The 24,457-nt window shown below is 35.8% G+C and overlaps 1 protein-coding gene and 1 pseudogene across 1 annotated transcript in view; one reads left to right on the top strand and one right to left on the bottom strand.

Annotated features, from left to right (window-relative positions):
- The window catches only part of LOC123685462 (putative ATP-dependent RNA helicase DHX57), a 78,271-nt gene that overhangs the window by 41,874 nt on the left and 11,940 nt on the right, over positions 1–24,457 (top strand). The window contains exons 6-10 of the mRNA XM_045625168.1: positions 3–358; positions 15,326–15,599; positions 17,017–17,381; positions 22,742–23,064; positions 23,172–23,378. Coding sequence (XP_045481124.1) covers positions 3–358; positions 15,326–15,599; positions 17,017–17,381; positions 22,742–23,064; positions 23,172–23,378 — 1,525 coding nt within the window. The remainder of the gene's footprint in view (positions 1–2; positions 359–15,325; positions 15,600–17,016; positions 17,382–22,741; positions 23,065–23,171; positions 23,379–24,457) is intronic.
- On the bottom strand, positions 8,203–8,302 carry LOC123685515 (annotated as a pseudogene).

Genomic DNA, 24,457 nt, shown 5'->3' with positions numbered 1-24,457 from the left:
AGCGATTTTCTTCTGATGATCCTAAGAGATATGCTGCCTTCAAGACCCGACCTGAAAGTCATTCTAATGAGTGCAACATTGAACGCCAATCTTTTTGCTTCTTATTTCGGAAATGTTCCTATCATCACAGTACCTGGTAGAACATTTCCTGTTGAACAATTCTTTTTGGAAGATATTTTCGAACATTGCCATTATGTTCTGGAAGAAGGTTCGGAATATTCGAGGAAAATATCGAAGGATGATGACTATATAGAGAGTCAGTTGCAGTCTGGAGAAATTATGTTCAAGTCGGAAAAACCCAGAAATAACTTGAGAGATGATGCCCTTAATTTCAGACAGATTTGTACTAGATATGACGGTGAGTACGTGTTATTATATGTAATTATATTAATTTGCAATATTATGTTCCATAAGTTCCGTAGATATATCAATTTTCCGCAAATCGCTAAAAAATGTTGACATTATTAACAAAATTTCTTAAAGGAAATGTCATTTCTTTACAGTATAGAAATAGTTCCTTGGAGTTATTAGGGTTCTCCATAAATGATTGAAAACATATTGTTGGTTAGAATTCAGTTATTTTAATTCTGAAGTGTGTTTCAGTTTGATTCAATTTGGTAGAAAAAAAAAGTAAAAAAATCGAAATTATAAATAAGGCAGTGGACTGCATTTTTGTGAATTCTGAAATATTTCCCAAAACAAATGAATAGATAAATGTACCCAATCAACGATAAGAATATTAATCTTACCCTTATCAGCAAGTTAAGATGAGCTGGAGCTTGGATGGTGTCTCCAATGATCATGAGCAGAGTGATCGAGCTCGACAAACTATCATGGACACGAAGAATTCTGGTGATGATGCTGTTAGAGTTAAAACACTTATCCTTGCTGTTGTATAAACCACGCCACTGGTAATACAAATTAATTCGACACTGTAGGTCGAAATTAGTTTCGATATAACTGAAACTGAGGACGCCGAAAACGATTGCCGAAATTAAAGAAAATGAATGAATGAATCAAGAAAATTATAATTTTCAGGATTCGACCGATATTAAAGAACGACGTGAATTAACGTAATATTGATTTTGGATGCATACGTTCTCACTATGGATGCTATCTCAAGACTGACTAATTGAATTAAGTGTGTTTTCATTTTACTATGAAAACGAAAAGAACAGAAACAATAAACGCCACAGCTGACAAATCAAACGCATTAAAATGAAATAAAGAACTTTCATAGTTCTAGCTCATATTCCACCAAAGATAAAAGAAAACGAAAAACAATAAATTTAATATATGTTCATTTGTCATGAATACACATTGTTTATAAAAAATTAATTTATAAAAATTAAAAAAAAATAAAGTCCTGTTATTATTATTATTATTATTTTGAAAATATCAATACCATGTAGAATACATTTTGAGATTAATTTTTTATATTTACAGTTATTTGACAGTTATTGAACTTTTGAGGAACATTATTAGAACTATGAGAAATATTTTGGACAACATGCGGGGTGGTAGGGTTATCTTGTTGAATATTTTATTTTGTGGAGATTTTATTTGCCATGTCAACCTCATTGTTAAGCGATTCTTCGATATATCCTTCAGCAACGTTTGATGATGTCCATCCGCCATGCCTCTCTAAACTAGTTATGTCGGCACCAAAGTCAAACAATATTGTTGCAGAAGACCGTCGAAAGCAGTGACCATTATATTCTGTCGGATTTACCAAGTAATAAGTAGCAACTATTTTGGGCATTTTTCTTAATTTTTGTATTCCTACCACTTGTCGGCGACTCTTTCCGTTTTGATATTTAAAGAAAAATCGGCCATTATCCATATTATCTGGAAATAAACTTTCGATAAACATTCAATTACATCTAATTAATTACAAATCATCTTGATTTATTAGTCTTCGAATCATGTAGAGTCAATCGGACTAACTCATTCATTCTACAGACTCCAGAAATACCAAATATTAAAGCCACCTAAATATTGAATATATATATATATATATATATTTTTTTTATATCACCTCAATAGGGTTTGGCTATCGATAATGCCGGATCGGTCGGATCAAGACATTTATCAGCTGGTGGTCAGGAAACTTCGGACTATTCGGGTGGTCCATAAGATGACCTCCTTCTGCGCTTTTTCAATTAGTTTTTCGTCAAGTCCCAGCTGTTTCGTGTTTTCCGCCAGATGCTTTTCAACAAGTCCATTGGTGGTGATGAATATATAATATATATATATATATAGTTACTATGGTTTCCTTTATTTGGATGTGTCAGGTTTTTAATGATGATATTTGTTTCATATAAGATATTTAATTAGACGTTTCGGAGAGTCTCTCCTTCTTCAGTAATAATAATAAAAATTAGATTGTTCACAATATACAAATTAACCAAAATTGAGCCTGTAAAAGAACACAAACATTTAGAATAGTATATATAATAATTTTACATCACAAATAAGTTAATTAAAATAAAATGTATCTCACCTTCAATTTCTCGTCAAATTACAATGTTGGAATACGAATGTCAGTCAGTCTTCCCTGATATGTGTCATGTTTTAGGTCTTGTGTTTTTCTTTTTGTTGTGTTGGTTTTTTAAGAAGTGGTATATAGAATTGACTAAGTTGTTTTACGTCTTGTCTATCGTTTACTGTTGTTTCTAAGTTCGATTGTATGTGTATCATCTCCCATATTTTCTCTGTTTTTGTTTTGGTTCAATTGTTAGTATTTTTGTTTCGTCATAGTCGAATTCATGTTTTTTTGTTTTTTTATGTTTGTTTAGTGCCGTTGTTGCGTTTTTCGTGTATTTATGAGCGTTGAGTCTGTCGTGTAATCTCTGTGATGTCTGTCCGATATATTGCTTATCACAGTCCTTGCACGGAATACTATAAACAACATTAGAATGCTAAATAAAGGAAACCATAGTAACTATTAAAAAGCAGGTAAATAACATTGAACCGAATATATATATATATATATATATATATATATATATAATATATATAATATATATATATATATATATATATTTTTTTTTTTAACTCTTCACACAGCAGTCTGTGGATTTTGCAGAAACAACCGGACGCGAGCGTCAAGATTGTTTCTGTTTGCTGTCAATTATATATATATATATATATATATATATATATATATATATATATATATATATATATATATTCAATTTAAATGGAAATTAAAACCTTGTAAATTACCTTAACCGTAGAATTTTCTTTATTTGGAGCTTCCTGGATAAATTTTTCAATTCGGTTCTTCGTTAAAATTATAGATATCTTTGCTACTACTGAAATTATATCTACACATGCTTCGTTGTTGGTAGTCTAAGGTTCCTTTCACACGGTGAGCTGTACGGCTCTCGGTCTTGAGCGAGAGCCAGACCCGGCAGATCGAAATGCAAAGACTACAACGGTGCTTTCACACGATGAGCCATGATCCATCACGTCTCATGAGCGAGAGCTTCTTTCACACGGTGAGACGTAATGCATAAATGCAAAGAGTACAACGGAGCTTTCACACGATGAGCCATGAGCTGTCACAGCTCATGAGCGAGAGCCGTCACGTCTCATGCATCTCGACCTTGTCTCTTGTATAGGAAACAGGGCCGGCAGTAGGCATTGTAGGCGTTCGCCTCGGACAAAATTCAGAGGCGGCATTTCAAGCTTGATCAATAAAAAGGCCATATGTAGAAATTCAAAGTTCCGAATGAGATGTAATTTAGTCAGAAACAATATGATGGAATACATACGAATTGGATAAAACATAGGGGTTGCCATTGAAGATTTCAAACTAATCTCTTCCGCCTCCACTAGAATAATAGGTGATAGAAACACTGTATATTCTTATTTCTCAAAAGAATTTCATAGAGAAAAACCGGAACTTTAAAGGACAATCTCAGCTCAGCAACACTAAAATTTCTTAAAGAATGTCAATTGTACAATCATATTTTGGTTGATGTAATTTTACTACGACGTTTCCTTTTCTGTAAATACTTGTAAATATTTTATAAAAATTATAACCTGTAATGGAATAGTACATTGTACCATATGTCGAGACAAGTTGATTTAAATTGAAAGAAAAATGGGATTCTGAGAAATGAATTCATATTTGAATGATGTTGACGTTCTATTCATTATAATATTGAGTTTTTTATTTTTATATGTGATATATTATATTTGTATATAATGTATTTTTTACTTGTCTCATATCATGTAAATGATCGATTGGACTAATAAATATTAAAAGAGGACTCGCGACCAAAATATGGTAGGTTGAAATTGTATTTATTTATTCCAACCACGTTAAATACATTTTCCTATTGTATAGAATTCTTTGTATAGTCAGGTACCGTCTACATATGAATATCATACATAGCATCGGAACTGACGAAGTAAATAATGAATTATATAGCTCTGAAACAACTTGAATAGGCATAATTTTGAGTAAGTAGGTACCTCTATTATTGGTCTGCCTACCCAGCAAGGTAATACTAGCGGTCCTGACAGAGGTTGTCCTGTACAGTATGTATTTGATTAGACTCCTCCTGAACGGTTGGACGGATTTTGATTTTTGTGTGGATTCGGCAAAAAAAAGTTCGGATTGAATTTTGAAAAATTAATTAGAGAAATATTACGAAAAAAACGTGGATCCAAACCCATTCTCGAATCCACTTGAACATACATACAAAATTTCATCGAAATCCGTCCAGCCAATTAGGAGGAATTCAATGAAATGAATATGCGAAGAATAATTTTAAACATGGAAGCCCATTCTGAAAAATTCCCTATAATAATATAATGAAATGAATAACGAACAGTACGAAGAGTCTATTAAAAAAAAAAAAAAAAATTCAAATGAAAGTTTCTTAGTTTTCAGGGGGACATCGGATGCAGATATTCAATATGAACTTGAAGTTTTACCTATATCAAGGCTGAGTAGGTATATTTTTTAAGATAATATTTTCTTCGCAGAATATTAATCTCCTTATGAAACTAAAAACATCATTCGATTCCTTCGTTTTTCCCATAAATAAATTTTTGAATGAATGAAGATATGAAATGATTCATATTCAACATTCAATCACTTGTTTATGTATTCCATACGAACATATCCAATAAGCGAGTTGTTTTCTTAATTTTACTCCAACCGCACACATGTGTGACACCGCGATAATAAAATCTCACTAAAGTTGAATGTAGAACCGGAAAAGGCTCTCGCTTATGAGCGAGACCGGAAGTCTCACCGTGTGAAAGGATTGCATGTATGGGCGGAAAACGCTCTCGCTCATGAGCGACTGGCGTACGTCTCACCATGTGAAAGGAACCAAGAGTCAGTGGACAGCAGACCACACATATTTTAGGAAAGCCAAAAATTTCCTCAGGGAGTGTGTTGTACCTACCGACCATGGGGGTTAGCTAAGCGCGGTTGCGGTGGCCTCAGTTGTAGTGAAGAGAGACAGGTATTTTAGCTGCCGATTTAATATGTCAAAATACGCTCTTATAGCTATTCAAAAACGAAACGGCAGACGATTATCGCGGTGGTGAAGTGGTGGCAGAAATTTTCAAATTAACAAAAAAAATTATAAGAATTTTTGGAAACTTGGAATAATATCCTTTGTAGTTTCAGAAGCTTATATTTCTAAGGGCAGACGGGTCCTCACTAAAATATCAATCCCGCAAATCCGCGAGATAAAAATTATCAATCCCGCGGATCCGCAAGAATGCTGGATTGTTAACAACATACATACTCTTTGTACTCCACCTATTAAACATGCTCATAAGAAGGTCTTATGCTATTAAAAACATACTATTGTATAAAAGTGTTTTTCGGCAACCGTCCGGGAAGTGCTCACTTCCCGGACGCTTTTTTCTCTGAGAAAGTAGCATTTCCCGGCCTAGTCCGGAAAGTACGTACTTCCCGGACTAGGTCGGAAAAGAATCATAGAATCCATAGAAACCGAGATAACGGCTGACAGTTCATATGAAATTAGTTGTCAAAAATTTGCATGTTTTTTTATCACAATCGCAATAAAATATGGAAAGCAGCAGCGATAGTGTTATTTTACATGGTTGCCGAAAAAATATTGTACGCAACACGCCCGAAAATGGTTTTTTTGGACTCACAGACTTCCAGGACTCGCTCACGCTCGTCCTGGAATTTTGTCTATTCGTCCAAAAAAACCCTATTTTCCGGACTTGTTACGTAAATTACTATTCTCTATTTCAGTATCGTAATGAGTTCATTACAGTTCTAAAAACAGTGCTGTAATGAACTCATTAGAGCATTGTTTTCTACATATAAAAATTCAACACACGTCAATTATTGTCAATATAATATAATTTGGATTAAGTGAAATGATTTGCAACTTTATTCGCAATTTCTCTTGATTCTGTTGGGGTTAAATCGAATTCGTCTGACATAATTCACGAATTTAATGCGAAATTATAAATTATTTCAAAAATTGGAACTTATGATTCAAATTCCATAATCTGTCAATTTTCGTAACACTCACACCAACTGCCAAGATGCAATAAAAGAGTCACTAGGATGTATAATCTGAATTTTTCGTTAAATTTCGACAATAATTCGCTAAACTCGACTGAAATAGAGAAAATATCGTCTAATACTCGTTGCAGAAGGCAATTCCATCACTCATGCGTTCCAAAATTCGCTCCTTCGTCGCTCGTTTTCAAATTTCGCATTCGTGTTGGAATAAGAGCCCATTCTGCAATTAGGATAATAATAGGCAATGGTGTTTATAGTGGTTGGGTTGCTATGTGTTATTTACAACAGGCGGCTTAGTAAAGACGGTTTGGAGATTTTTATTGCAGGGAATATTGATAAACGATGCAGAGCGGACCAACCTCATGTTGTTTTAAGCATCGAGACTTTATTTTTTTCAGAAATATAAAAAGGCGGTCACAAACTGGGCTAATTTGCTGCGCCTCGAATAGAGGCGCCTGAAACAGTCGCTTCACTGATTCACTCCTAACGCCGGCCCTGGTCGAGTTATAATAACTTTCCAATTAGCTGATCAAGAATCGTAGTGTAGTTTCAGCAGTAACTAGTGTTGCATCTTCGTCCGTAACTTATGAGTGGTTTATTGCTTTCTGGAACGTTTCAAAAGACGTTTGCGCTTTTATTGTTTAATATGCAGTCAATATTGAATCCCGCATGGAAAATCCCGAAGAATTTCAGAGGGATCCCTCATTTGCGGGATTGGATTCCATAGTCGGTTCCTTCGACCTGGCAGACATGAAAATCTGTCTCCCCCGAGAGGTGGAGAAAAATGCAGGTTTGTCCAGATTTGAGTTCAATAACTTTGGCGTCGGATAGAACAACTGTTTTCATGAAAAAAAAGTTCATATAATCATATATCCTAACAAGCTTCGTTTTAGAGATACAAGTTGGAAAAAAAATCATTTTTTTTACTTATGACCCCAGTAATATTACATTCATTGGTTTGATTTTTAGGTATCGAGGTCTAGATAATGTAATGTTTCGAATTAGGTGAGTGTCTTCGGCCAAAATTATCCAGTGGCGTACATATAGGGGTGCTGATGATCCTTTTCCTATTGAAAATCGACACCACTGTCTATTTTAAGGAGAAGTATTTCATTTCTGAAATCAACAGGTTTTTACTGAAAAAAGGTCTCCTGATTTTTTTTTATTGTATGTACCATTTTCCAGATAATCGAGTACAAAGCAAACACTATCCACGAAAATCTACAGACAGTAAAATATTTCCTTCCCGCGAGTATAAAAATGTATTGAAATATTTATTACAGTACCTATCAAATCAACTAACTTTTTCATGAACTATGATCGATCTTAGAAATTATATTAATTAATCAATTCGCGTATTTACTTTCCTAGAATGTTGAGATTGTGGAGGCGTAGCATTTTGTTCGACAGACTCCCGTCTCCTTAGCACTCTGCCATCGACGTCCCGCTTACTGTCATGTCTAGCGCCGGCTCCAGACACGCCCTGACAAACCTCAGGCAGCGGCTCTATATTCCTATTCCTCAAATTCACCATCATTCATGGGTTCCTCCGTGTCGTAGGGGAGACGGCCTTTGATCGCTTTTTACGATCCGCGGAGCTACGGTAGAAGAATTCTCGAGCTGCTTTCCACGCGGCTTCGTCCGTTACCTTGGACAGGGACCCTTCGACAAGTTTCAGCTTTCCCGATCAGTGAGCTCCTTGCGCAGGGGCCATGCTAATCTTCTCTGTATCGTTCTAATTTTAGTCTATGTACCGCCGAAGCGAGTCTCTGATATTATTCCACGCATGCCATAGTTGCACGAGATACTGTGAGAAACTGTATCAAAAGCCCTTGCTTAATCAATGAACACAGTTAAACAATTCCATGGTCTCGACGATCCCCTTCACAAAATCAAAAACAACTCTTTCTGTTGGTCCTTCCTTTCTTAGATGCGATGAGAACAAGTGTTTTAGAGAAAACGAAATAGAGATAAATAAAGGAGGAAAAGAAAAAATGGATGAATTTCTCAGGGAAATGAAAAAAGAATACGTTGCTGTGACAACGGAAGAAGGCAATTTAATTGAGTTCATTTCAAACATTGATAGGTTTTCATCTTATCTTCGACGCATAAGGTCAACATTCTGGTTGTTGAGAGCTATTCGAGTTTTCAGAGATACCATAAAATTGTTCTCTGAGTTATTTCCAGATGAAGTAGGCAAAGCTGTGTAAACTTGTACAGGAAGCATGTTTCAGAGAGGAAATTCAAAGTTTAAAGAATAAGAAGCCTATCGATAAAAAGAGTAAACTTTGTAAATTATCTCCCATGTTGGACAGTGAAGGAATTGTGAGGAGAAATGGAAGAATAGGAGAATCAGAAGATCAAAGCTAGAGTATGGATGTGTAGTGTGGAGCCCTGGTTATAAAGTTCACATTGATAGTTTGGAGAAAATACAGAGGCGATTATTGATGGCATGTATCCAAATCGTGACATACCACAGGAATATTTATTCAATAGATTTCATGTGAACTCCCTAGAAGTGCGCCGTGTTTACTTGAGAATTCTTTTCCTACATAACATTATAAGTTCTCAAATTGATTGCCCTTACTTGCTAGCCTCAGTGGATTGGCACGTTCCAAGGCTGCCTGTTCGAAATGTAACCACGTTCTACCTTCCTTCCTTCCTTTTCCGCGTACTAACGTACTTCGATTTCCGCCTTTGTTCAGAATGTGTCAAGATTTTAGCAATGTTCAGAATATTTGAGACATTTTTTGCTGTACTCATTTTGATATAAAAAGGGCTGTTTTAGAGTCGCAATTTTTTTCAGAAGCTATCTGTATATACAGGGTGTCCCGTAAAGACCACGTCAAACCGAGGGAGAACGTAGATCAGAGGATAGCCCACCTGCTATGACAAAATTCCTATAATAAAAGTCTTACCGTTTTCGAGATATATTTTTTTTTTTGAAAATAATGAATTTTTGCCCCTTTCAATAGTTTTGCCCTTACAGTTGGTACAATTTTACATCTTTCTGGTTAATTTTTTCAGTAAAATATTGCTGAAGAATGATTTTAACGGTTACATTAAAAACATCCCCCGAAAATTTTAAAGGGGGGCTATGAGAAATATTTTTATTGGAAATTTTAGCAGTGAATTATTTTGTTCATGAAGTTTAGCCCTTCGTAGTGGAAAAAAAATGTACCGAGCTACTGCTGCACATTAAACCAATAAATTGTCTATTTTATAGTGATTTCAAAGAGGTATCACACAAGTAATTTGTTATTCGAAAAAAAAAAGATATGGCTGTTTTTATCCAAATGGGTACGTTTCTGACATAATCAAGTTTGTCAATTCTGTTAAGAAATCTTCGATGTTGAATTACTTAGTGAACAATGGCAATTTTTTACGTTTGAAAATATCACTCGCATAATTATTCACCTCAACGAAATTCAATTTTGCCGGCAAATTTTGGAAAACATCATGCAGATCCAGATTTTTTTAATAATATCATTTGGAGCGACGAGTCTTCCTGTACCAAGGATGGTTACATGAAGACCTAAATCCTCTGGACTTTTAATATTGGGGCTGCCTAAAAGACAAAGTATCCGCAACACCCATACGTGTTGAAGCCGAATTGCGGATGCGTTCTCTCGATTCGGCTTCATCACGTATGGGTGTTGCGTATCTATACTTTGTTTTTTAGGCAGCCCCAATAATAAAAGTCCATAGGATTTAGGTCAGGTGAACGAGGAGGCCACAAAATTTCACCTTCTCTTCCAATCCACCGGTGGGGATAAGTTCTATTCAAATGTGCGGTATCTTCGAGTCCGTAATGTGCTGGGCATCCATCATGTTGAAACCACAGACTACATCGCAGCGCCAGTGGCACATCTTCCAATAAAATGGGCAGCTGGTTGGTTGAAAATTCCAAATAATTGTTTGCGTTCAGTGATGGCGGCAGTTCTATCGGGCCCAAAATTGCACCATTAAATATTCCAGTCCATAAATTGATCTTGAATCGATATTGTGATCTATCTTCTCTCACCTCGTGTGGATTTATGATATTCCAGCTATGTAAATTGTGGAGATTCATGTACTCGTCGCTCCAAATGATCTCATTAAAAAAATCTGGATCTGCATGATGTTTTCCAAAATTTGCCGGCAAAATTGAATTTCGTTGAGGTGAATAATTATGCGAGTGATATTTTCGCACGTAAACAATTGCCATTGTTCACTAAGTAATGCAACATCGAAGATTTCTTAACAGAATTGACAAACTTGATTTTGTCAGAAAAGTACCCATTTGGATAAAAACAGCCATATCTTTTTTTTTTTTAATAACAAATGACTTGTGTGATACCTCTTTGAAATCACTATAAAATAGACAATTTATTGGTGTAATGTGCAGCAGTAGCTCGGTACATTTTTTTTCCAGTACGATGGGCTAAACTTCATGAACAAAATAATCCACTACCAAAATTTCCAATAAAAATATTTCTCATAGCCCCCCTTTAAAATTTTCGGGGGATGTTTTAATGTACACGTTAAAATCATTCTTCAGCAATATTTTACTGAAAAAATTAGCCAGAAAGATGTAAAATTGTACCAACCGTAAGGGCAAAATTATTGAAAGGGGCAAAAATTCATTATTTTCAACAAAAAAAAATATCTCGAAAACGGTAAGACTTTTATTATAGGAATTTTGTCATAGCAGGTGGGTTGTCCTTTGATCTACATTCTCCCTCGGTTTGACGTGGTCTTTACGGGACACCCTGTATACTATTTTGTATTGTTTATTGTAATTTTGTATTCTTCCCCATTCTGTAATTGGCTTAGGCTGTAGATGGGTGTAGTAATTAAATAAATAAATATCTGTTATTAAACAAAATATCCAATCATTCGTGAAAGAAAACATTATTTTACACGTCTTTTGATACTTCATTATCATAACAGAGCCAGACATCAGGGACAAGAGTTGGTTTCGAATGAATTACGACATAAATTCTGAATGTTACAAGCTCGACCTTTTATCAGGAGTGCATGGAAGTCTTGCTATAGGTGCAGAAATTTCAGAGCAAAACCCATAGTCTCAGAAATGTCTCCACTCCCAAAATACAGGGTAGTGCTTTTGTTAGACATTTTACTTTTACAGGTATGGACTACTTTGGTCCAATGAATGTCACCATTGGCCGTCGACACGAAAAGCATTACGGGATTTTATTTTCCTGATTGAGTGTTCGAGACATCCACGTGGAGATTGCAAATTCTCTTACTACCGACTCCACCGTTATGGCCATCAGACGAATGATCGGACGAAGAGGTTTGCTGATAATGATGCGAATCTGAAGGCAGCTGAGAGAGAAATGAAGAAGGTGTTGAAGGAAATGAACGAAAATCAAATTTTAGCCAAAATGACCACTAAGGGAATCGAGTGGGTAAGGATACCACCGCTTACATCACACATGGGAGGTTGCTGGGAGAGGATGGTGAAATCCGTAAAAACAGCAGTCACTCTCAAAGAAAGATCGCCAAAAGAAAAAGTTTTGTCCGCCCTTCTCATCGAAGCTGAAAATATAGTAAATAGTAGACCCTTATTCCATGTTCCGATAGATGTCGCAGATGGGGAAGCTTTGACGCCGAACCATTTTCTTATAGGTGCTTCTCTACTTGCCTTGCATCTTATCGGAAAGGGATCTGACTACGAGAAAACAGTGGAAGATATCCCAATATCTTTCCGCCTGTTTCTGGAAACGTTGGATCAGGGAATATCTTCCATATCTCACAAGAAGGACGAAATAACATGAAAAGATGAAAAATTTAGCTGTAGGAGACGTAATAATGATTATTGATGGTTACTTGCCCAGGAACAGGTGGATGGATAGGATGATCGAGGCTGTTTTTGTTGGAAAGGATGGGCAAGTCAGAAGAAGCGCCGATCTCAAAACAAGGCTGGGAACCTTCTGAACACCAGCCGCCAAGTTGTGTTTTCTAGATGTTCAATGATGTTTTTGTTTTATTTATGTTTGGGGGGGGAGAATTTTGCAGTTTGATATTAGTTGAATAATAAGTGAGCTTTCACTCATTCATATATTTTTATTAAATACAGTTGAATTTGTTATTAGGTAAAACAGTTTGTATATAAGTCAGTGAAAAGTAAAAGTTTTTATTAGCCAACAAAAGTTGTTTATTACCCCGAATTATAGCGTACAGTTACACCACTGTTTGTGAATTTTTCCTGATTTGTAAAATGAATTTATAATATAAGCTAAGGGTTCCACAAAATATTCATGTATCTCCTTTATATTCCTTGCTGATAAGCCGTCAGGACCAGGGAAGGAATTAAACTTCAAACCAGATATAGATATAGATTGTAACTTCGTTACCGTTACTTCACTTACCGGCTCCAAAAATATTGAATGATTTAAAAATTGTCGCTCTAGTTCACACTTATCAATTTTTTCCGCCATATTTTACCCAACCTTCGTGAAATACTCATTAAATATATGGTGTGTGAATAAGTCTTTCCCGTTTTTTGTAAGAGATGGCGCCACCAATACTGTGCGAGTATTTAATGGTTACATATGTCATAATCAAAGCTTATTCATCTGTCAACAATTTCCCACTAACACATTAGTTGAAATTTTTTCGCATCATAAATTTTTGAAATCGTGAAAATGTCGAAATTTGAGCCGAGTCGTCATTTGCGGGAAGTTTCACTTTATTGGTTCAATTTGAAGAAATCTGCTGCCGAGGCGCATCGGTTGCTTCAGGAAGCTTATGGAGAAGGTTGTGGCGATGATTCAAGTGTTCGCGGATGGTTTCGACGCTTCAAAAGTGGCGATTTCGACGTGGAAGACAAGGACCGTTCCGGGCGGCCGCAAATCTTTGAAGATCAAGAATTGGCGACTTTGCTTGATGAAGATTCGTGTCAAACGCAAGAAGAACTTGCTGAAGCATTGGGAGTTGACCGAACAACCATTTCCAAGCGTTTGAAAGCCATGGGAATGATCGAAAAGCAAGGAAATTGGGTGCCGTACGAACTGAAGCTGAGAGACGTCGAACGGCGTTTTTTCACTTGCGAACAGCTGCTTCAGCGACATAAAAGAAAGGGTTTTCTGCATCGTATCGTGACTGGCGATGAAAAGTGGATCCGTTACGATAATCAGAAGCGAAGAAAATCATGGGGACTACCCGGCCATGCATCATCATCGACGGCCAAGCCAAATATTCATGGCGCCAAGCTCATGCTCTGTATATGATGGGACCAGCTAGGTGTGGTTTACTATGAGCTTCTGAAACCGAATGAAAGGATCACAGGCGAGGTCTATCGACGACAATTGATGCGTTTGAGCCGCGCACTGCGAGAAAAACGGCCACAATACTCCGACAGGCACGACAAAGTGATTTTGCAACATGACAATGCTCGCCCACATGTTGCACAGCCGGTGAAAACATACTTAGAAACGCTCAAATGGGAAGTCCTACCCCACCCGCCGTATAGTCCAGACATTGCTCCGTCTGATTACCATCTCTTCAGATCGATGACGCATGGCCTGGCTGACCAGCACTTCCATTCCTAAGAGGAAGCCAAAAAATGGGTGGATGACTGGATAGAGGCCAAACCGGTCGAATTTTTTCGCAAAGGGATGGCCAATACTTTCAATAATTCATTTGTAACCATTTTTGCACAATAAAGGCTCAAAATTTGAAAAAAAAACGGGAAAGACTTATTCACACACCTTCATTATCCGAGATCAATTCTGCATTATCATTCACTATATTTATTTTATCAATATGTTGTTTTCGCGATCTTATTTCAGTGATGTCATTTATTATGTTCTCCAATTTTCTTCACACCACTCTTATCAATTTTCCTACAGAATAATCATTTTTTGTCTTCTGGATCAAGGAGTTCAATTTATTACGGTAGGATTTATATTCGAAGTCAAGCTCTTTGGTATGTACACAAAGTACATACTTAAAAACTTCGTCAGTTTATTCCTATCATTAATCAGTCATGGCGTTCACTACAGTGTACACATATTTCCATTGATTTTCGTTGATTTTTCTTTCCTTCTCTAGCTCGTGTTTATTGTGTATGATGTATATAGCATTGCAGTATACAGCACTGCAGTATACACAATAAACACGAGCTAGAGAAGGAAAGAAAAATCAACGAAAATCAATGGAAATATGTGTACACTGTAGTGTACGACATGACTGAAAGGGTTAATGAACGTAATGAGACCCTGAGTTATCCAAGGTTTAATTTTTAATTGTTCTTTATTTTTGTTATAATTTCCTCCGTAAACTCGTCGATATATTTATTCAATATATGCTTGTAAGTTATCATATGGAACCTGAACATCAACATTGTAAACATCTCCCGAACTAACCTAACCTAACTAAGAGTTGTCTCAATCTGTTATACCTTATTTTTTCACTTTTGTTTACTTTTGAATTCTCGAGATATAATAGAACTCTTGATTCAGAAAAAATATCGAGGGTGTAAAGTGGTCGGCCATATATGATTGGAACAAAATTGATTCGATGGAGAGTTTGTTATTTATATATTTACTTTTTCTCGAAAATACATGATCAATTATTGATTTCGTATTTTTAATCAATTTGTAGGCTTATTAATATACGAAATAAAACCGTTAGAGTTCATTATATTGAAATAATTATTATGTAGTTTCAGTAAAATTTTTCTGTGTTTAGGTACCATAATTGGTGTTAAAAAATCATTCTATAATTTATTTAACCTTTGTGTCTAACTGAATGAAGTACATACCTACTTTTTTGTTATAGGTTATTCAAAGCTTACCTGCAAGAATTTATTTCTGATGGACACTGAAAAAATTAACAATGATCTTATCGAGTACTTACTTAGTTGGATCGTATTTGGAGAACATGATTTTCCAAAAGTGGGAACAATATTAATTTTCTTGCCGGGTATTGCTGAAATCACCAGTCTTCACGATCAGCTCAAAGATCATCCAGATTTCGGATTGCAGACGAAGAAGTTCCTATTATTGCCACTGCATTCATCGTTAACTAGTGAAGAACAAGCAGCCATATTCATGCAAGTATTTCCATTTAGTTTCACTCATTTCAAACCAATTTTTTTTCTGAATTTCGAATCAATCCTGTTTCAGAGCGTTGGAGAAGTTATTTATTTTAATTATTTATGGCGGAAAAAATACGAACAGATGGAAGTCCAGTACAGGTTTCATAGTTTGATGTCAAGGGCTTTTGCATTGTTGTTGCAATTAACTTTCGGGTCTTTTTCACCAAACACTCTCTTCAGTTTTCTTAACACAAATCTGAAGACAATATATCAGAATACAATCAAGCAATTAGTCTGCATAGGCATAACTCGTAGTGTGAAGACATGAAAAAAGTTAACGTCTTCTTCAATTGTTGCTAGGCCAAAGGCAACGGACAGTGATTTTACTGAGGCCTAACTTGTTATCTGTTTCATATTGTTGGGTGTATATGTATTATATTAATCTTGTTATAATATGCAATGTGTGACATGTGACATATGCGGAGAAGAATTACTATTTCAATCGAGTTCTGTAACCACATTCAGGGGGAAATAAATTCATCAATATTGTGTGTTGCCTCACCTCCCTTCAAATATTCTTTCAATAGATCATTCCAATGACCTTTGTACATTAATCCATTTGCGTCGTTAGGGCATAAAAATCAAGAATTGTAATCGATTGCATCGACATCAACTCTTAACTCAGATCATGCAGCATTTCTGGACCCGATGGTGAACTGACTACTCAGTTACATTACAACGCCAAAGTAAAATCAAACGTGCAGTACTCAAATCGTGTCCTTTATCAATTGATGAAATTTTCTAGTATATATTTTCATGTCGTTTCATATACAGTTTTCAACAACTAAGATTTTGATATTATCAGACAATATTTCTGAGTGTACAACACTTGAACAAGACGACATTACCTACATTTTTACTACTTAGTAGGAGGGCGCCATCCAAAAGTGGTTCGACTGGTCGGCATGTCAATCTCGTAGTCCTAGGTCGAGTCAAATAGCGTATTATAAATGAATAGTCGGAAATGACTCGTTTTGGCATATTATGACTATCTATACTTTTCGGCAATAGTCGAGCGATAACATGTTTCATGGTTATGCTGCGAAACAAGCTAGTTGCAAGATTTGGAAGCATATTTGTTTACCCAAATTGATTGTAATTAGAAAATTTCTTTTTCATGTGGAGGAATCGAAACAACTACTAGATATTTTCGGTCAGTGTATATTTTAAAACAATCATAACTAACTGTTCGATATGTTAACTTCTTTTAAAATAAGAGTAATACTTAAAATTAAGTTCACTCAGTTTCAAGTCTACCTCAAGTAATATATTCATCGTGCATGATACAATCTGAAGAAGTGACTTAGGTTACCCACTATAATCTATTCATGATATTTCTTGGACTCAATTCCTAAAAAAATTTCAATTTCAGTAAACCTAAAACTGGGGTTCGCAAAATCGTTATTTCCACAAACCTTGCGGAAACGTCAATCACCATAGATGACTGCGTTTTTGTAGTCGATTCAGGCAAGATGAAAGAGAAACACTTCGACCCCAACAGAAACATGGAGAGTTTACAGACCACTTGGGTTACCAGGGCAAATGCCCTTCAACGAAAAGGAAGGGCGGGCAGGGTGATGTCGGGTGTATGCTTTCACCTATATACTGGATACAGATTCAGGCATCATTTCTTGGGACAACCCGTACCCGAGATACACAGGGTGCCTTTGGAACAACTCATTTTGAACATTAAGTTATTACAACTATTTGAGGGGAAGGATGTCAAAGAAATATTAGGTATGTTAGCATGTAAAAGTTTTTTTTGCTCCGCTATCAATTCGAAATTTTGCACGAAGCTTGGAATATCTATTCCATACCATAGTATAAGGAAAGGATAGTAAGCCAAGCGCCATTTGACGGCAAGGAAATAGTCACCAGTGGTCGCAACTGTAGTTGGATTTGGATTTGGAGAAGTAACTCGATAATAGATAGCGCTAAATCATGTAGATGGCGCAGAAATAATACGATAATTCATTCATTCAGTGGCGTGGTTGAAAAGGGGTCGCATGACATTGCCAACAATTTTTTTTGTTATTATTGAGTTACTACTACATTTGAATATTCGAATATTCATTGAATATTTATTCGAATAATTGCGTTTTGCATTACGATAAAAGTATGAATGATCACTTAACTCTCTATTCAGGAATAATCAAAACAAATTGATAGATACAATTGAATTAAAATTATTCATATAATAGTAGAAAGGGGTTTTCATCCGAAGAAATATGAATAGAATTGGGATATTATCAATGAAAAAAATATAAAATTGAATATAAGATTCAAACATATGAATTTAGCAATAAAGAGTTCTAATAATAATAATATAAGATTCTACATTCGAAAATATTCATTTCAATTTCAAATATAAGGTAAATATAAAAATAAAACATGATTTTATTTATTTTCAACATAATTGAGATATTTCAATATAATATCAATATCAATGATATTTCGGTCAGAAAAAATTATTACAGGTGAATAATAAAATACATAACTCGAAGAATCGTAAAAGGTTGGAAAAAATGATCGAAACCAACTGTCAAAAGCTAAATATAGCTTTTGAGAAATTTCATTGGAACTTACGACATTAGGAACTTAATGTTGATAGAAACTTTACCTATTCTCACTCAATCTATAACAAAATAATATCAATGAATATTCTTCAAATACATTCAATTGCAATATCGATATTCCGGAAAATGGAGTTTATTCCATTCATAAATCCTGAAAAAACCTAGAGATATCATTTCATGACGACTGGACGTGATTAATGATTTCATGATAACTTGTAGCATTGTAATTTTTTATCACAAATACACGCCACTGGCGTAAATGCTTATTAAAGAGCTGAAAAAATATCAAAATATAGAAATCTTCTGACCACTCTATTTCAAATATTTTAGACAGTAAAATTCGAGTAAAACGTGAGTACAACTAGATGGCGCTCAACATCAACAAAATCGAAAAAAGCACTACACTATCCTTTCCTTATACTATGTCCATACATAAGCGCAAAATTTCAAAATTTTCCATATTCTGATTGGATTTTTTATGTTTTTAGTTGAAAAATGAGGTTAACTTTTAACTATGACAAAGACAAAGCATTGAACTCGAGGCAGTATCACGTGGGGAGCTGTCATGTTAATAGTAAATAAACAGTTAAATGTTTATACAGGGTGTTTCATGTTCGACGGCCTAATAGACGTTTCTGGAGAACGGGGCCGATTTGAAATCTGAAAATTCGACATTGTTCATGATGCTAAAATATTTTCGAAGTTCCGGCACTTCCTGTTATACAAGAATTTAAAAATAATTTTTCAAAAAAAACTTTTTTTTCATTTTATGTCTCAGGTATTATCAAGATTTCCATTCTCAATTACTCTTTGCTAAAATTATTGCGTTAGTCCTTATAGTTGTATGTACAAATTGGCCATTTGTAGACATCGACTATTATCCACGAAATTCCTGATATTGACCTGGGTTTTCCAAATAGGGTACAATACTTGTCATTAATGAACGGCGCTCTATTATCCTAGTAAATAAAGCTTCAATCATTTGTCTAGTCAATATCGAGTTATAATGACTTTCCAATTTGCTGGTCATGAATCGTTGTGTAGTTTTTTAGCAGTAACTAGTGTAACATCTTCCTCGTAACCTATGAGTGATTTATTGCTTTCTGGGACGTTTTAAAAGACTTTGCGCTTTTATTGTCTAATACCCAATTCAAATATTAATTCCCGCATGGAAAATCCCGCAATTTTCGCAATTTCAGAGGGATCCCGCGTTTGCGGGATTGGATTCCCTAGTTGGGATTTGTGTGACGTGATGTTCATCTGATAGTTCCCCTTTCTGCCCTTTATTTTCATTATTTATTTTATTTTCTATGAAAGAACATATTGTGGACATCTTTTCCCATATGTATAGTTGCATATTGAATCTTCCTATACCCACATTTTCCGGCCAGAATTGAGGATTTTACAATTCATCTTTTTTTTCCAAAAGGCACTCTTACCAGAAAAAGATTTCTTTTATTGTTTTCAAACAGTAATTCTTTAACTTCTATATTCACCGTTTCAAATGCAGGCTTTTGTTTCATATATTTTTCAATAGAGTTCTCTGTTACATGATTCATAAAAAGACATGGTTCCACATCAACCAAGTTATGAATCATAACTTGGTTGATGTGGAACCATGCCTTTTTTCTAAACTCACTAAAGCTTTCATTATTTTCAGGAGCTTAACATGTGCCTATTAGGTTTTGTTTTGGTTCTGTTTTGGTTTTCTTCGTCCTCTTTGTATTACATTCCATTCCGCCCTGCTTGCCATTTCCACTGTTTCCTTACTTTCATCTGGAGTTTTCCGCTTCTCACTACCTTTTTTTACGCTGTCAAATTTTCCCAAATTTATGTTTTCAGTTATTCTCTCTCTTTTGAGTTTGGACATCCTCCAATTCTTTATGCTCTCCTACAGTTTTCCCAACTATCTTAAGGCGATTTTTCCTTGTCCTCTTAGGATCATCTGTTACAGTATTCCTATCTGTATTCAAGATTTGTTTACCAGCGTGTTGACCACGTGTATTCCACCTGTTTCTATGTTTTTTTTTTTAGAGCCTGCTCTGAATCACGTTTAGTCTCGATGCACACGAGCGGTCGTCTCGAGGCGTGCACGCTGCGATCTAGCAGCGAGCACGTGTGAAAAAATGAGAGTCTCGATTCACACGAATGATGTTTTCCTGCTACGAATCTTCAGTACTTCGTCTCCACTAAGTATGAATGCATCTGGCTAGATATCGGCCGTGTGAACCACCCAATTCATTCACGTGTACTGCTTAACCGCTGGTAGATTTTCTCGCAGCGAGATCGCGGCGATCAAGCAGATCCTGGCGATTGCCGGCGGCTAGTGGCATGCCCGCAGGCGAGGACGCCGCGATTTTATTTACGTGTGAATCGTACCATTGGTTTCTTTGGTCCGATGAATCGCCCGTGTACATCGAGCCTTATATTCTGATAAATTTTTCTCCAATATTACATTTTTATATCTGAGTTATTGATTGTTCTCACTCAGAATTTGAATTTTATCCTCTATTTCCTGGATAACTTTCATCATTAGCTCCAATTTCGTTGAATCAATTGTTATCACCTTTTTCGTCTCGGTTGGAATGACGTTTGTATTTATTTATTTAAGACAAATAGGAATACAAACAGGTAAACCCCAATACAGCATTCACAGTTTGACAATTAATATATCATACTAGATATTGAAATAATGAAAACAAATTTCAAGCTATGCTATAAACTATAAACTAAAAATTAAACATAACATCTGAGAATGATCAGCATACTGAAAAAACAAGAGGCAACTTTCATTTTAAAATTCTTTTCAATTCATTGGAGTTGAACATTGAAAATATCAACATCACATGAAAAAGAATTAAATGTTGACAGCATTCTACACAGTGGCGAATTTTGGGTTATGTTAATTCTACGGAATGGAACCGCGAATGAATCACGGGATCTTAGTCTTCTCTCCGGTACTCTGAAATCGATAAATTCGAGAATTTCTGGGACATAAAGTATATTATTTACTAATTTGAAAAGCAGACACATATCTTTCGGTCTTCTACGGCATTCCAAAATTTCGTTGAATTTCTATCTCAAATCAACTCCGTATTGAACTCTTTCATCCATAGATCCATAAAACTGACAGGTAGCCTACACATTACACAAAAAATCAACATCCCCCAAACCGCCCTAAAACAGAATGGCTACAACAGTCAACAAATTCAGAAAACCATTAACCGACATTACATGTGGCCATATGACGAAGATATCGGCCACATATCGAAGCCGGAAAATAGGTTTTAGGTGGAACGTTTCGATGGCTCTGGTTTCAAAATGTTCCATATACACATCAGCAATGGCTGGAGAAAGTGGAGATCCCATGGGTGTACCTTTTACTTGTTTACAAACTTTGAAAGAGGAAGTACGTGCTCGGCATGCAATGGTTTATAAGGGTTAATGTATCCCGGGGTATGTGATGTTTGATTTCCAGTATTTCAAGGGAATCTTTCAGTGGAATATTGGTGACGACGTCAAAACTGACGAGAATTTCTGTTTTCAATATTTCGATGGAGTGGAAAGAATTCTTTACATGCGATGATGATTCTGCAGCTAAAGGTATGGAAGCTGGGTATTTAGCAAGATGATGACTTGGAGATCCAAAGGCACTGACGATTGGACGGAGGGGGATGTCCGGTTTGTGAACTTTAGGTAATCTGTAGATTCGAGGGGTACAAGAAGATTTTTACCTTGGAATGAGGATTTTTACCTTTGAATGAGGATTTTTTTTTCAATCGGAAGCTTCGGGGCAGTGATGAGAGCTTTGGTTTTCTTTTCGAGATAGGTTGTAGGGTCCTGCGAGGTGGTTTTGTATTCTGAAGACTTCGGTGGACGACATTTTGAGGGATGCAAGACCATCTCTGCAAAGAAAACTCTCACAAGTATGATAATTCATGAACCACTTGAAATCGAAAAACGACCCACTTGCCTCAACAAACGAGATGATAGTCAAAGATCACCTAACACCCGAAAAACTTCGATTTCCCGTCTCATGGCAACAGATCAATCGATAACTCAGCCCCCGACAACAACCCGATCGATGACTCGAAATCACTTGACAACAACACAACCGGTACTGCGCAGGCTCGTACCACCCGTACCAGGTCCCCCAGTTAATACCCGATCGATGACTCGAAGTCACTTGACAACGGCGCAACCGGTTTCTCCACAGCCTCCACCGCGTAGGCTCTCTCCGTTTTCGTTTTGGTTCTATTGTTAGTATTTTTGTCTCGTAATAGTGGAATTCATGTTTTTTATGTTTAAAAATTATAGAGCAATAAGTGTTATATTGCGTCAAATACCTGAATGGAGTACATCTTTTTCATCACTATTCATCTATAAATCGTTTTTCAATTCAAAACAAGTCACACAACAATGGCGTGGTATTTTTCATGAGAATTAAAAATTAATTAATTTATATCATATTCCGCTCGAAAATGAAGAGTATTTGGTTAAGTATTATTATTTTTTTTTCAGAAACGTTCATTGAACCGCCTTCAAAAGATAACGTGAATGCATCAATTACGAGATTGCAATGTGTTGGTGCTCTAGATGAAAACATTGAATTGACTGCACTTGGGCAACATTTAGCCACTTTACCAGTAGATGTAAGGATAGGCAAACTGTTACTTTATGGTGCCATTTTTTCTTGTGTAGATGCCGCACTTACTATGGCTGCCTGCTTGAGCTTCAAGACTCCATTTTTGAGTCCATTCAATAAAAGGGACCAGGCAAATGCAAAGAAAATGGTTTTCGCTACTGGTTTTAGCGACCAAATCACGGTATATAACGCGTATAAGGTAGATTCACTATATTTGTCTTCTTATATTTCGCTCGTTCAGGAGTGAATTCATGAAGTGTCAATATTTCCTGATACGTTCTATCATAATCGGAAATTGTTTTATAGAAATGGCTGCAAGTATACAAGAGAAGTTCCATAGGAGGGAGAAACTATGCAAATGAAAATTACTTATCTTTTAGAACATTATTAACAATAGCAGATATAAAATATCAGTTTCTTGAGTTACTCGTAGATATTGGTTTTGTGAGTGTTGTTTTGAAAAGGAGAAAAAGAATGGGTGATGATGATGTTGCTCAAATTACTGGATCGGAAGTAAGTACCATGTAAACCAATAAAAGATAGGACTGATAACAAAGCTTCGATATGCATTCTTCCATCGTTGATCACCAAGGTTTATAGATTTAGACAGGTTGTCTCGTAACTTTCAACCAATCAGCGCCAACCATTCTTGACGTCAGTCGTTCACACATTCAAATAAATAACATTTGATTGCAATGAAATCATGGGTTTTCACGGATTTTCTTATTAGTTTGATCGCGTATATCGTTCGTAGTCTCTATAGTCTTTAGTATCTTCAATCATAAAATAGCTTTGATAAAATGTCTGTCAATGATGGCCAATGGCGATAGAGACACTCTATAGACCTTGACAGACACCGGATGACGCGTTACCCCACTCTTCAACCCAAGTTACGAGGCAACCTGTGTAATCTACAGACCTTGGTTGATCACAACATTGAGTAATTTTGTCATAACGCCACTTTTGGAGAGTCCGGAGAAAAAGCGGCTTTTTACTGACCAAAGGCGTAAAGTTGTTATTCTCAAATGTGTTAAATAATTTTTCTCTCGTAAAAGGGAGGAGCGAACTCAACCAGTCGCAAAGATGGGCGTAAATTCTTAAGTTTAATTTTCCTGGAAGATAAGATTATTTTTGTTGAATCAAAGTCATTGAAATTTACCTAAATATAATAAAAAAGTAAAAACATACAATTTGTAAAAGTAGAACACAATACTGGTTCTTGAAAGTAATATGAAAATAATCAACAAGTAAGTACAGTGCATCCCATTTTGGGTGAGACTGCCAGGTTTCTCGCTTGTTATTTAAGATAGAGCCTTGCGGTTTTCACGTTCCTGTCCTACTTTTTCGTGAAACTCAAGTTGGTCTAATCAGATTTTGCATAACTGTTTCCGTTCAAGAGATACAGGGTGATTTTGGAAATTGATACTTTTCGGACTCCTCCTTTATCTCCGAAGTTATTAGGAATAATGCTGAGGTAAAAACTACGTCTGAATCAGAATTTTGCGTAGAATCCAGTGGCGTACTCAATTTTTTTTTCGGGGTATGGTTTTGAAGATTCAACACAAACCTATATTTTTTTCAATGGAACACCC

Source organism: Harmonia axyridis, chromosome 7, assembly GCF_914767665.1.
Source record: "Harmonia axyridis chromosome 7, icHarAxyr1.1, whole genome shotgun sequence".
Taxonomy (NCBI): Eukaryota; Metazoa; Arthropoda; class Insecta; order Coleoptera; family Coccinellidae; genus Harmonia; species Harmonia axyridis.
The sequence above is the reverse complement of the archived record's forward strand: the minus strand, read 5'-3'. Positions and strand labels throughout refer to the sequence as shown.